General features: G+C 43.1%; 1 protein-coding gene across 2 annotated transcripts in view; it reads right to left on the bottom strand.

Moving 5' to 3' along the window:
- The window catches only part of MAD1L1 (mitotic arrest deficient 1 like 1), a 236932-nt gene that overhangs the window by 157858 nt on the left and 65722 nt on the right, over window positions 1–13352 (bottom strand). For both annotated transcript variants that reach the window (XM_039360495.1, XM_039360496.1), the window contains exon 11: window positions 11376–11520. In XM_039360495.1, coding sequence (XP_039216429.1) covers window positions 11376–11520 — 145 coding nt within the window. The remainder of the gene's footprint in view (window positions 1–11375; window positions 11521–13352) is intronic.

Here is a 13352-nt window from a genome sequence, read left to right as displayed (position 1 = left end):
GTGTGGGTCAGAGAAGGAAGAAACACTTAGAAATTCAAAACTATTCTATTGCCGTGTTTGTTTCTCAACCTCGGCAGCTTGACGTTGGGTGGACCAACTCCCATTTTGGGGGGAGGGAATTCTGGGAGTTGAAGTCCACCCATCTTCAAGCGGTCGAGGCTGAGAAACACTGCTCTATTGCTTTAGCAGTTATTTATATATTCTATATCTTCCCCAACAGGAGGCCCTCAAAACAAAAGGGCAGACATGAAAATGAACTAGTACTTTCTCTATTCTGATGATGCTTCAAAATGCATACATTCAATTTTGCAGCTACTAAGATTGTTGGATGAGCAGGCACAAAAACAGCCAGAGAAGTGATTGAAGCCTGGGAAATGGGCACCTCGGCAGTCAACAAGAATGCTGATTTATCACCGGATTACCAAGTACTTAGCAGCAGAGGGCTTGGCAGCACAAGGAAACAACAGCCAACAGACTTAATAGCCAGTCACCAACACCCCAATCAACAACTAAAAAGCCACAAACAACAGGCACCATATAAATACCGCCGCACAGAATAGCCCAAAACACACAGTCTGCTAGAGAGAAGTTCTTAGAAGACTAAGCCTCTGGTCCTGTTGACCGACCCAGATTGGATCCTGCAACATTATCCAGGGACATGTTATCTTCATCTTCGTTTACGCTTGAAAATGTTGAAGCAAGTTTGTGAGGCACACTAAGTTAAGTTTGGTTTTTTTTCCATCTGTCGGAGAACTTTGAGGCTCAAACTGTGCACTTACATATTGTGGAACACAAGATTTTTTTTTTCTCTCCAGTCCTTTCAAAGTAGAATCCTGAGAATTTCAGCTCCCTGAAGGTAGATTAATGTGAATTACTGTGATGCAGCCCTAAATATTTTGACTCTGTGGACAGATTTCCCCTGGGTGCCTGACATCTGGCTGGTGAGCCATTTCACAATTGTCTCATGCTGCTTTCTCCTTCTGGGATTGAACTAAGTGACTGCAACATCTGGCATGGAACTGGTGGCTATCACACCAGCTGTTTTCCCCGCAGGATCTTAAGAATAACAGAATAACAGGGTTGGAAGGGACCTTGAAGGTCTTCTAGTCCAACCCCCAGCACAAGCAGGAGGGTTTGCAAATATAAACCGTTTTAGTACTGGTGACGTTACCTGGTTCTAGCTTAGCCTAGAACAGTGTTTCTCAACCTTGACAATTTAAGGCATGTGGACTTCAACTCCCAGAATTCCACAGCCAGCAATGCTGGCTGTATAATTCTGGGAGTTGAAGTCCACATGCCTTAAAATTGTCAAGGTTGAGAAACACTGGCCTAGAAGTCTCACGTGATAGAAGAAGTTGCTTTCCTCCCCAATGTGTGATGTCCACACCAAAACTGCATTCCCAAAATTAACATGCTAGACTCAGCCAGCTTTCTTCTCCACAAGCACGATGGCAACTGTACAATCGCAGAGTGATGATAGGTAAACATTTATTTTTATTTTTTTTGCAAAAGTAACGCACAACGAATGGGCAAAGGAGAAACACTGCAATGCCTTGTCCTGCATAATCACAGAAGAAAGGGCCAAGGCAAACGAGATTTCCTCTGCATTTTCTTGCTGGCCTGCTCATTTGCCTACAGGGAGTCCCACAAACGTGTCGAGGATCGCCTGTGGCAACAAGGCAGTTAAATTAAATTCAAGATGGCAAGAAATCACAAGAAACTGAGCTCAGGAAGATCGAGAATCTAGCGAAATTATCAAGGTCACTGACACTGCTTCTGCTGATTTTCTAATATCTGCCTTTCCTCGTCTACTGGACTTGGCGTTCTCGGTGATTCCCTTAACAACTGTGGCAAGAACGGTCGGAAAACGGGGCAAACGCACTTAAAAAATGTTTCACTTAGCAAGGTAAATTTTGGGCTCCGTTGAGGTTGTAAGTTGAGGTCTACCTGTATTCTTTTTTTCATTACAAATCTTACTCAAGACTATTAAAGCAAAAACCAAACGAGGTGAATATCGCCATCTTGTTTCTGGGATAGAAAAGCTGGGGGGAAAAACCCACAACTTTCTTGTTTGGTGTTTGTTTCCCCCCCCCCGTCTTCTATGCAATATCTAATCATGATTTCAGTGCAAACAGGCTGTCAGTTCCAAGCAGCAAATTAGGCAATTGTAAAAAAAAAAAAAGGGGGGGGGGTTGGGAAATAGATATTTTTCTTAGCGTTAATATTTCTTTCCATTTTTGTTGCGCTCTCTTTATTTATGCATTAAAACGTGGTAATGCAGGAAATTATTATGCGGCGTGAGATGCTACCTTAATGATGTGAATTATATCCGGTCAGATCACACACTTCTGAAAATAAGCAATATCTATATTTTTTGTGTGTGCGTCTTGTGTATAAATAAATAATCTCATTAATTTTTTTACTGTTCCCTGCTAGGAAAAGGTGCCCACTGCTGACATCCTGTCCCCTGCTTCCTGGCAGGCCACACATTAGCATCTAAATAGCTGGCAGACAGAAGGAAACGGGAACCACTAAGAGCTCTTTAATTAACTTTAAGCCTTTGTAAATCCATACTGCAATCGGCTTGGGCCTCTTCACCCCCCCATGCACGACTTTCTTAGGAAATCCCCCCCCCCCGAATTTAGAAGGAAAAGGACGGGAAAAGGCAACCTCGGATAGACAGTGTTTGGACTTGTGGTGCGGTGCCAACTGTGACTGCCAACTGGTCTGATCAACCTTGCGGCTGAGTCTGGCTGAGAAAGAAGAGGATCGGTGGGAGAGAGTTATTTCTAGCTCAGGGCCGAAGGGAGGGGTCCTTGGTGCTCTCTGAGGGCGGGCGATTCAACCAGGCGACCTCATTAGTGCAAACGCCGCTCCCTTCTAGCACTGATGATGTTGCCTAGTTGGGTAATGAAATGTCTGCAGGAGAGCAACCAAATATAAATACAGAAGGGAATATAAAAAGAAAAAGGGGAAGAGAGAAGGGAAGGAAGGGAGAGGAAGGGTGAGGAAAGGGGGAGGAGAGGAGAGGAGAAGAGAGGAGAGGAGAGGAGAGAAGAGAGGAGAGGAAAGGAAAAGGAAGGGAAGGGAGAGGAGAGAGGAGAGGAAAGATGTTGGTTAGTATTAAGTTGGGATGGTTTCTTGGTATTAGTGTATTTCACGAACTGAATGAATGAATGAAAGTTCAGTTAAATGTACAGTTCAAAGTACTTTGAACACCTAGTCCTAGGACATCTTAATCATCAAATAAAGTACATTGTGTGAATAGCTTTTTATCCTTTTAGGGTCTGGGGCACAATTTTTTGCTTTTTTTAAGGGGCGGAAAAAAACCTAGCAGAAAATATATTAATAGCTATCTCATTGGGCTGTTCCATTACAGAGCCAAAACCAATGAAAGCTTATTCAAAGGGTATTCAAAGATAAAAGTAACAGTCCTTCTCGAGAAATTAAGCTACAACAACAGATAAACCTTTTAATTTGACAGCTCTAAAGGGACTGAAGATTTACGTTAGCTGAGAAGCCAACAAAAGATGCAATTTAACGTTAAATAAAACAGCTATATCAAAATAATTGGGAGGCTACAATTACCCAATTACCATCATTTAAATAAAAGCTGGCCATAAGCCATTTCCAATATGTTTTACCGGATCATTAGGAAAATTAGTTTGAAAACCTCTCAGAATAAAAATAGATTTAGGCCACAACGAAGCATAGAAGGGATTTTTATATGCCAACTATGGGAGAAAGCCGCTCGGATTTAATAGCTGTGCAGCTTAGGTGAGACCCCTTCTCTCGTTCCACTGACCCCAAGGCAAGGCAAGTGTTAAGATTTACCTTAAACAGAGCTGCAATGATGGCTTACATTCTCATGCGGTAACATACCTACCACAAAAGCCAGGAGAAATGTAATGCTCAATTATTACCGAAAGCGTGGGAAGAGCTTCAAAAGAGATAACTGGATGCAAAAAAAAAAAAAAAAATATCCGAAGAGTTAAAGTTTTCTAAATAAATGTATGAATGGCTATATTAACAGCTTTTCTGTGTTCTAGGTGGTGCAACGTTCTAGGTGCCGCAATGGGACAATAGATGATGATGTTGCATCGAAAGGCAGGCTTGGCTCCGTGCCCAGCTGATCCTTGAAGAAGCATTTCGCTTGATAAGGCACATTAGCGGTCTGCACGGGCCCCGTTTTTCTCCAAAGGAGTAAGTTAGATCTTCCATGAGACACACTCCAAGTCCTTGGTGCTTTCTGAGCTTGGTTGTCTTCTTGCAGACATTCTTCCTGTCTTCTTGTAGAGAGCAGGAGGAGGACTGTGAGGTCCTTGATTCTCTCTGAGCTTGGTTGTCTTTTTGCAGACATTCTTCCTGTCTTCTTGCAGAGAGGAGGAAAAGAAGGAAGAGGAGGACTGTGGGGTTCTCAATACTCTCTGAGCTTGGTTGTCTTCTTGCAGACATTTCATTACCCAGCTAGGTAATATCATCAGTGCCAGAAGGGACAGAATCAAGGCAGCAAACCCTTTCGTGGGTTGAGATTTGTCTCTCCGTTGCCCTGCCTGTAGCTCCCTCTTCCGTCTCCCAAGATTATTCTCACAGCCCACCACGAAGGGAAAGACACTCATGGTGGCCTCAAACCTTGCCAGTATCTCCTCACCCAGCGGCTGACAGATCCTCAGGCATTTCCTGGAGAAAGAGCTGGAGAGCATCCCTTTCCCACTTTTGATGCGGTTGGAATAAGTTTGTGATGCCACAACCAGGGGACTAATGCTTGACTCAATTTGGATTCAGTTTGTTATGAGCAGAAGACTGACAGGTTGACCGGGGAGAAAAAGTTAGCCGGGAAGGTTGAGTGCGTTTTGTTCTCACAAACTCCTCTAGTCTTAGAGGGGAGAGGTGTCTAAAGTGACATGATGGCTGGTAAACAAGCCCATTTATGGCATTCACAGCATCTCCAGCAAAGTGCAGGGATAGCAGATCAGCCAAGCGTGGCTGTATCTTGTTACCATCAATGTATCCTGCAGATAAATGGCCCTTTTCAAGTTGTTTTCCTGACCTCCCTTGTATGCAGGTATGTTTTAGAGGCAAGGAAACTGAGCCTCCTTACATTAGACCACACAAAGTAATAACTGTGCCTACATAAACATCAAATGTGACAGAAAACACAGCCATGAGCCACAGACCTTCCAGAAATGGCCACACAATTGGAGCCATCTTGTTCTGAGATACCTGCTTTGGAGGAGCAGAAAGGTTACCTTTAAATCAGTTTCAGCTGTCGAAGAAAAATTATTTTTCTTTTTTTAGAGGAACCTGAAAATCCAGCATTTTCAAAGAGCAAGGGAATGCTTGTTCGGGAAAGAAGAAAGAAAGAAGGAAAGAAAGAAAGAAAGAAAGAAAGAAAGAAAGAAAGAAAGAAAGAAAGAAAGAAAGAAAGAAAGAAAGAAAGAAAGAGAGAGATGGAAATGAGAGGAAGGAAGGAAGGAAGGAAGGAAGGAAGGAAGGAAGGAAGGAAGGAAGGAAGGAAGGAAGGAAGGAAGGAAGGAAGGGCTCTGAATATGTAGGCAAAGCCCATTCCCACTTTAAAATCCATTTAAGAGCCAAAGGGCACATTTGCCAACGTCACCTCTTTAAATGTCTTCTGGGCGCCCTCTCAGGCATGCTTCCCGCGTCTCTTCCCCATACCTCCCTTCCACAGGCTTTATCTTAATAAGCATCTTTATAAAAGCAGGGCATTTTTTAAAAAAAGGTGTTTTGTTTCTGCTGCAATCCTGAAATTAGTTTTTCTTCCCCTGCTGTTGAGTTACGAATTGCTCTCCAAGACGAATAATGCATTAATAGTTCCAACGTCAGGGTAATAACTTCGCAAATGGCATTTCCCAACAATGAAACAGAGAACTTTGTGGTAGCGGTGAGGGCGATGGCTTTAATTTTTTGTGTGTGTGTTTCTTAAACAGAGATACTAAAACTGTTATCAAAGGATACTACAGGAAACCAAAAATGGAACAATGAAGTTAAAGAAAACCAGAAGACCCCCACCAGTCATTTCATTTAAGGGTTTTTGTGCTCTGACTTCACATCAGGCAACTGAAGAATCATCCCTGCGCAACAACAGTTTCAATAAATCAATACAACTTTATCACAAAGGGACACAGGTGACAAATTAAGTGTGCTAGATTTGGCCCAACACTCTGATTCTGACTAATAGTGACAAGATCTCTTCCAGGATGACAATAACAAAGACTGTAATCAGATATTGTTTTAGAAAAGAACTGTGTTGTACAAACGCTGTATTGATGGGGCCGCAAAATACTTATGGATTATTCTTATAGAACATTTACACACACACACACACACACACACACACACACACACAGAAGTGAGATTAGCTCCATCTCTGTTAATGTCTTTTACAGGGGAGTGAGTGAGCGAGGAAGGAAGGAAGGAAGGAAGGAAGGAGGGAGGGAGGGAAGGAAGTAAAAGGATTGGTTTCTGAGCAGGATTTCCAGTAATCCCAGTAGAGGTCTAGATGGATGGATGGAGGGAGGGAGGGAGGGAGGGATGAAGGAAGGGAGGATGGATAGATCCTGGGCATCCCACCAACAGCTTTCTCCTGCACAATTCCCACAAGGAATAACAGTCCTTGAAGTAGTGATGGTCCCAATCTCGGTCTACACCAACCGTATCAAGCCAAGGTAGTGCTCTTGCATTCCAAAAGCCAGTGCCTGGTTCTAGGTCTGCTTCAGCCAACAGTCTAGGAAGAGCACCCCTCCGTGTCGAAGAGCTAGAGAAGGGTTATCGCATGCCCACATCCTCCTGTTCGCACCTGCACTTACAAATATTGGCGGAAAGTTCACATGGGCCTCGCTGTCGCCCGCAGAGCTCCAGACTATATGCCTACGGGCACCAGGAAATCTCTTTGCAGGAAGATTTTGGGCCACTGTCTCCTTTCTGTTCCTTTTCTCGGGGGTCTGAGGGACTCACCCTCAATCTTTTCACCGCTGAAATCCCAGCCTTATCCCCGCCTGCAGCCATCGGAGTTCAAGGCCGGGAAGCTTAAAGTGTGACCGTTCCGCTGTGACTCGCCACCAAGCGGAACAGATCCATCAAGCGACTTACTAGTCTCGGAGAAAGCACGGGCTCCCAATTCAGGTAATCTGGGAGCGTGGCAATTGTCAGCCGTAACCCTGGATTAATCTTCTTTTCACTGAATGCAGAACATTTTCCCTTTTGGAGCCTTAGAAGATGAGGTCTCCCAGGAGAGGTGTACATAAGGGGAGTCAAAATAAATCTGCCTCTCTCTCTCGTTTGTGTGTTTCTAATTTTCGGGCACCCAAATATTAATCTTCTTTGGCTCGAGAGAAACAGAATCGATCTGAGAGGCAAAACTTTATGCGGGCTGTGGACAAAAAAAAAATCCCTGCAAGGTGGACTGGTTTTTATTTATTTTATCAGTATTTATTCCGATTTAAATAACTCTGTAAATAACTCCCATCACAAACGTATTTTCTCAGAAATGAAAGTTAACAGATAATTAGGGGCCAGACGAAGGAAAAAGAAGCTGTTGTGTTTTTGTTTTTGTTTTTTTTTTTTTTTAAAAAAAGGAAAGAAATGAAAAGGTCATTTATGGTCCCACCAGGGTCTTTCATACCACCTTTTGGCTTCAAAAGTCTGATACTGAGCTTTGATTCTCTGGGAGGCCCCAAGGTCAGATTCCAAAAAGCACCCCTTGCGTGGATTATCTGCTTCCAAACACATCTGAAACCAGATGCTCTTCCCAGGTAGGTATAGGAGAACAGGCAGAGCTGGGGGCGGTGTTAAACTTGCCATAAGCTTAGAGTGCTTACGTTGCCACAAATGCTCCAAGCCCAGCCCCTTCAGAATTCCATTGACTCTTATCTAGCACCAATTCAGTGAACAGTGAGTTGACTAGATTCTTGTGTACAGCCTTGAGCAATACATCTTAACTGCAGCTTAATGCATGGTTCTGATTCTTCACACTCGACATGATGCCTCCAATGTTGGCCTTGGCCAATTTTCCAAGAATTGGAGCCCTACCAAGCACGGCTGGGAAAAACGGAGAAGACTCAATCCCCATCTTTTCCTACTTTTATGGGTTCTTTACCCCTCTTGTCCACTCGGCTCAGAAAATAGAAACAGGCTTTAGAAGAAAAGTTGGCATTTCTGGAAGACACCCAGGAAAGCAAATAGTCTTCTGAAGCTCCAATCTACCACAGCCATTAATAAGCCCCCCCCCCTTAACCTCAACCACCACCAGGAACCTGAGCAAACAGGATTTATTGTCTTCGCTGGAGTGTTACATGCGCACAACTCCGAAAAGGTCACGGAGGCTAAACTGAGTAAACGATGGCTTCGCCTCTATTACTCATGAAATGAATCTTGAGCTCAGCTTTTCACCTGAATAATAACCGAGAAAACAAGCATTTCTAGATCCACTTTCTGGGTGTCGGTTTCCCTCTTGCTTTCTCGCCAAAGAAAACGGCCCTCATTATGTTTACCTTTGTAAACTTTGCAAGTAAATTCCAAGAACAAACAACTTCTCCTTGGAAGGCAACAATTTTGTGTCTCGGGACTCGTTTTCCTTAAAGAGATGCTGCAAAAAGATGATATTACAAGCTTTCTCTCTCTCTCTCTCCCCAAACATCCCCGATCAAAATGGTTTTGTCTTTGCCTAATTCCGGCAGCCAATTTCCATTTGCTTAATATAGTCATGATATTTCACCGAGGTAATTATACCCTTAGCTATCAGTAACAATTAAACTCTTAGACTTGGAGTTGTTTAATAAAGGTCTCCTGGAAATATATATATATATATATGTGTATTTATATTGCACATTCTGAACAGGAGGCTTTTAAATGTCAAGGAGGCAAGTACTGTTTTCGGATGAATATAATGATGAAACATATCATCCAGCAGCCTAACTTATTCCTCTTCAAGAGAAAGTGACAGGGATATTACATCTGAAGTGTGAAGGAAGCCTCATCATAGCTTTAATAAAAAAGGTATTAGCAAGAATGGGAGACTGCAGAAGAAGGAGAAGGAGAAGAAGAAGAAAAAGACATTGAACAACGAACGTTGGTACTGGTGCATTTTAGGGAAATAATCTCATTTGCAACGAAATAGACTCCCTCTGCATTGTTCTGTCCTGCTCTCCTGAACAGACAGAAGCAGGGCAAAGTCGAATAAGGCACAAAAAGCAGCAAAGAATGGTTGCTGGGTTGCTTGCATTTAAAAAGAAAAGGGTTCTAGTCCTCATGATCACAGAGAAGAGCCTAGGGATGAGAATGTGAGTGAATGAGGCTGCTATCTCAGTCCTACTTCTTGTGAATGGCTCTCAGGGTGACATGGTAGCAGTCTTCCAATATTGGAGGAGGAGGAGGGGGAGGAGGAGGAGGAGGAGGAGGAGAGGAGGAGGAAGAAGAAGAAGAAGAAGAAGAAGAAGAAGAAGAAGAAGAAGAAGAAGAAGAAGAAGAAGAAGAAGAAGAAGAAGAAGAAGAGAATAGTAGTAGTAGTAGTAGTAGTAGTAGTAGTAGTAGTAGTAGTAGTAGTTGGAAGGTACCTTGGAGGTCATCTAGTCCAACCCCCTGCTCAGGCAGGAACCCCTATACCATTTCAGACACATGGTTGTCCAGTCTCTTTATAAAAACTTCCAGTGTTGGAGCATTCACCGCTTCTGGAGGCAGGTTGTTCCACTGGTTAATTGTTCTCAGGAAATTTCTCCTTAATTCAGGTTGCTTCTCTCCTTGATTAGTTTCCATCCATTGTTTCTTGTCCTGCCTTCAAGCGCTTTGGAAAATAGCTTGACCCTCCAGTCTAAGTTGTGGGGTGCTCCTTTTTGCCTTATTCTAGCCACAAACCGAGTTTGTAGCCAAACGTGATTAAGAAAGCATTTCAGCAAGCCGTTTCAGAATCCGTTTCAGCTATCCTGACAGGTGATTTTTCACCTTCCAACACAGAAATGACTACGGAGTCTATGCAGAGAGGAAAAAAATTGACCCGTTTCCTTTGCTGGCCCCATCGTCTGAATTAGCGGCCGTTTTATCTTCCGAGGTTGTTTTCGTCTCTAAGCAGAGGAAGGATAATTCATACAACTAGTGACAGCCGAGATGATGCCTTGTGGATAAGCGACCCACAAATTAGCGGCCAGCGATGGCCGAATCAATACACACATGATGCTGGAACGGCAACGCCGATTGTGTCATGTTTAATTCCAGGCCACAGCGCAAACATGCCGCAAAAATTGGCCTGGGTACAATAAAAAGCCATTTACTGTCTTTCTGAGTTATGACAACCCAGCCCTGAAAGCTCAAGAGACGTTAAAGGTAATCATCAAAAGCGATTCTATCAGAACTGGGCATTTCCCTGATGATATACAATATATATTTTAAAAAAAAGAGAGAGAGTGAGAGAGACTATTATGGGGAGCCATAACAGTCAAAAGGAAATATCCTAAAATGTTAACTGGCTCGGCTTCCTGGAAAGTGAGAAGCTGCTGACAGCTCTGTTCTACAGCTAGTCCTCAACGTCCAACAGTTCATTTAGTGTCCGTTCAAAGTTACGACGGCACTGAAAAAGGTAACCTGTGACCATTTTTCACAGTTACGACCTCAGCAACGTCCCCACCACGATCACGTGAACAAGATTCAGGCAATCCAGCTGATTAGATGCCTCACCAATCCCCGGATGATCACTTTGGACAAGAAAATGGAATTCCAACTCATCCTAGTTGCCGAAGCTGAAGAAAACACTGATTCGTTGTGGTTTTTAAAAAAATTGTTGATAAGCTACATCTCTAAAAATGCCCAAGGCTTTTTCCATTCTAAGCAAGCTGCTTTCCCCTGTCTCTTCTCTCCTCTCTTTACAGCTCCTACTGCTCCTGCCCTAGGAGATGCTAATTAGATCGTTAAATATCACTCTCGGTTCTAAAGCTTCCAGGGCAAAGTTATGATTTTTTAACAGGTAATATATTTGCTCGGTTTAATATGAAATTACGTGATCGTCTTCGTTTAACTAAAACAAAACTTTTTTTGTCCTGGGTTAGGGGAAAGCTTCAACGAGACAACCGTGTTCGACTGTCTTTATGTTTTCAGCTCTTCCTGGGAAAAAAATTCAGACGCAATTTCAGAAATAAGCAAGTCATCCTGAGGCGGATCTACCCCTAAGTGGCAAAGTGAAACACAGGCACACAGAGATGTTAGGACACACAATAAGAGATGGTTGGATGGCTAACGTTCCTGTTTCCAGGTTTGGGACACCTGGCAGATAAGAAACCTCAATTTCACTAGTTTTGTGGGTTTCCCACCAAGAGAAGGACAGGACAAGCATCACATCCTGGTTTTCTCCAGCGAGGGAGGAGACCTACCTTGATGAGAAGTTGCATGTGTTTCTGAAGACACTTGAGCATGGCTTCTTGCTGCTCGCGCTTCTTCTTCTCTTCCAGGAGCTGGCTCTGAACCTTCAGCAACTCTTCTTGCAGTTGTTTCCGTGCATTCTCCAGCAGCCTGGCGCTAAAGAAGGGAAGGGGGGGAAATTGAAGAAGGAAAAGCAGAGTTATTTTCTGCCCGGAGGACAGGAGAAAAGCACCCGGAAGTGGAAAATAATTGGGATTTGTTCCCAAGGCCCAAAGTCTTCCTTGCTTGGAAATAAAGCAGCGGTTGATTCTCACGGATGGCCGCTAAAACTTTTGTGTTTGCATGTTGACCTAGGTGTAAGGTGGGTTTTGTGGAACTGTAATGGAGCCCCTGGTGCTAGGGCTGAAACATTTCACCTCAGGGAGACACAGAATAGTTAAAAGAAAAGCATCTACTAGGATTTCAAAATTATTTGGGGAGGCACACAAAATAACAGGGAACCGTTGAATGACAACACACTTCAGACCTTCTAGAACGGCCATTTTATCTCTTATATTGTATTGTCTACATACCTTTTGTATATAAGTATATTAATATTTATATATATTCAAGTCAAGTCAAGTCAAGTCAATGTTTATTACTGTCAAAGACCAGAGCAAGTTAAAAACACTCAAGGAATATCTAGTTAAAAATTCTAGAATAAAATAATGAATAATAAATAAAATCTGTATTAAAATCACAATTTGGCATCCAATCTGTCAGTTGTACATGAACAAAACATAGCATGGCCTAGCTATAATACATATCCGTCCGTCCATCCATCCATCCATCCATCCATCCATCCATCCATCCATCCATCTACATAGTAAAATAAATAAATGCAAGGTGAATGCTTACACGGTTCCCTTACATGCAGATACCCAGATAGCATACCTGAAAAACTCTCTTTCCACTTGTCAAGTTTCTCTTTTTTTCCGTGATCAGAGGTCTCTAAAAGCTCTCTCAGCTACTAGTCCCTCCCATCCTTCCCCCTCTGCTCACTGCTCCTTACAAGTACCTTAAAACTGTCAATGAATTAAGGGGGTCTATGAAAGCACCAGCTCAATTTGAAGCTGCTCATATACCAATTTAATAGTCTGTAAAATAGATTCTTTCCACTGTTGCAGTCAGGTGGGGAGCCTGTCCACGAAAGCTATAAATCCACTGTGAAAAATGACTAATTCAATAACCGCAACACTACCAGGCCTCTGTCCCCCTCCCTTTCCCCCCTATGTTAATTAATTAGTTACACGGAGAATGGAACCTTTGCCACCGAGTAGCATGTAAGGCTGGCATTGGGCTATTATGAAAGGCAGGATTTCAACCATGTGGCGTCTCCGAAAGGGAGGAGGTCTGTTCCCTTTCAACTTCCCCTGCAAAGATTTCAGAACACAGATGAAAGAACCCAATTTTATGCATGATTCTTCTTTGATAAACTAGCTGGGAAAAGAGAGAGAGAGAGAGAGAGAGAGAGAGTGCGGTAGACACAAAATTGGATTTGCAGGGAATTTTCGTCCTGACGCTGAACAGGATTAGTGGAGGATCCTGCACTGGCAGCAGCCCCAACAGCGAAGCAAGCGCCAGTATAAGTCTTATTGTGGTCTTGCCATCCTGCTGAAAGTTTTAGCATTGCTCGTCATTCTTTTCAACAACGGGAATGTTTAAAACTTTTAAAAAATGAAAGGGTTTCATAGCTTGGATCTTCAAAAGCCTGGATTAGGCCACACAGCTCTTAACTAACAGACTGGGCCAAATATTGTTTTGAAAGGGGGAACTTTTCCAAGCTCCCACACAAATCTCAGAGGGATTTTTTAAAGATAAACACAAGACAGGTCGTCCTTGACACACAGCAATTTATTTACTGACCGCTCAAAGTTACAACGGTAGTGAAAAAAGTGTCATATGACCGTTTTTCCACACAGACGGCCGCTGCAGCGTCCCAACGGTCA

This window comes from Crotalus tigris, unplaced genomic scaffold (genome assembly GCF_016545835.1).
Source record: "Crotalus tigris isolate CLP2741 ecotype Arizona unplaced genomic scaffold, ASM1654583v1 scf7180000019173.45859301935:6455823, whole genome shotgun sequence".
NCBI classification, from domain to species: domain Eukaryota; kingdom Metazoa; phylum Chordata; class Lepidosauria; order Squamata; family Viperidae; genus Crotalus; species Crotalus tigris.
This window is presented reverse-complemented; position numbering and strand designations above follow the sequence as displayed.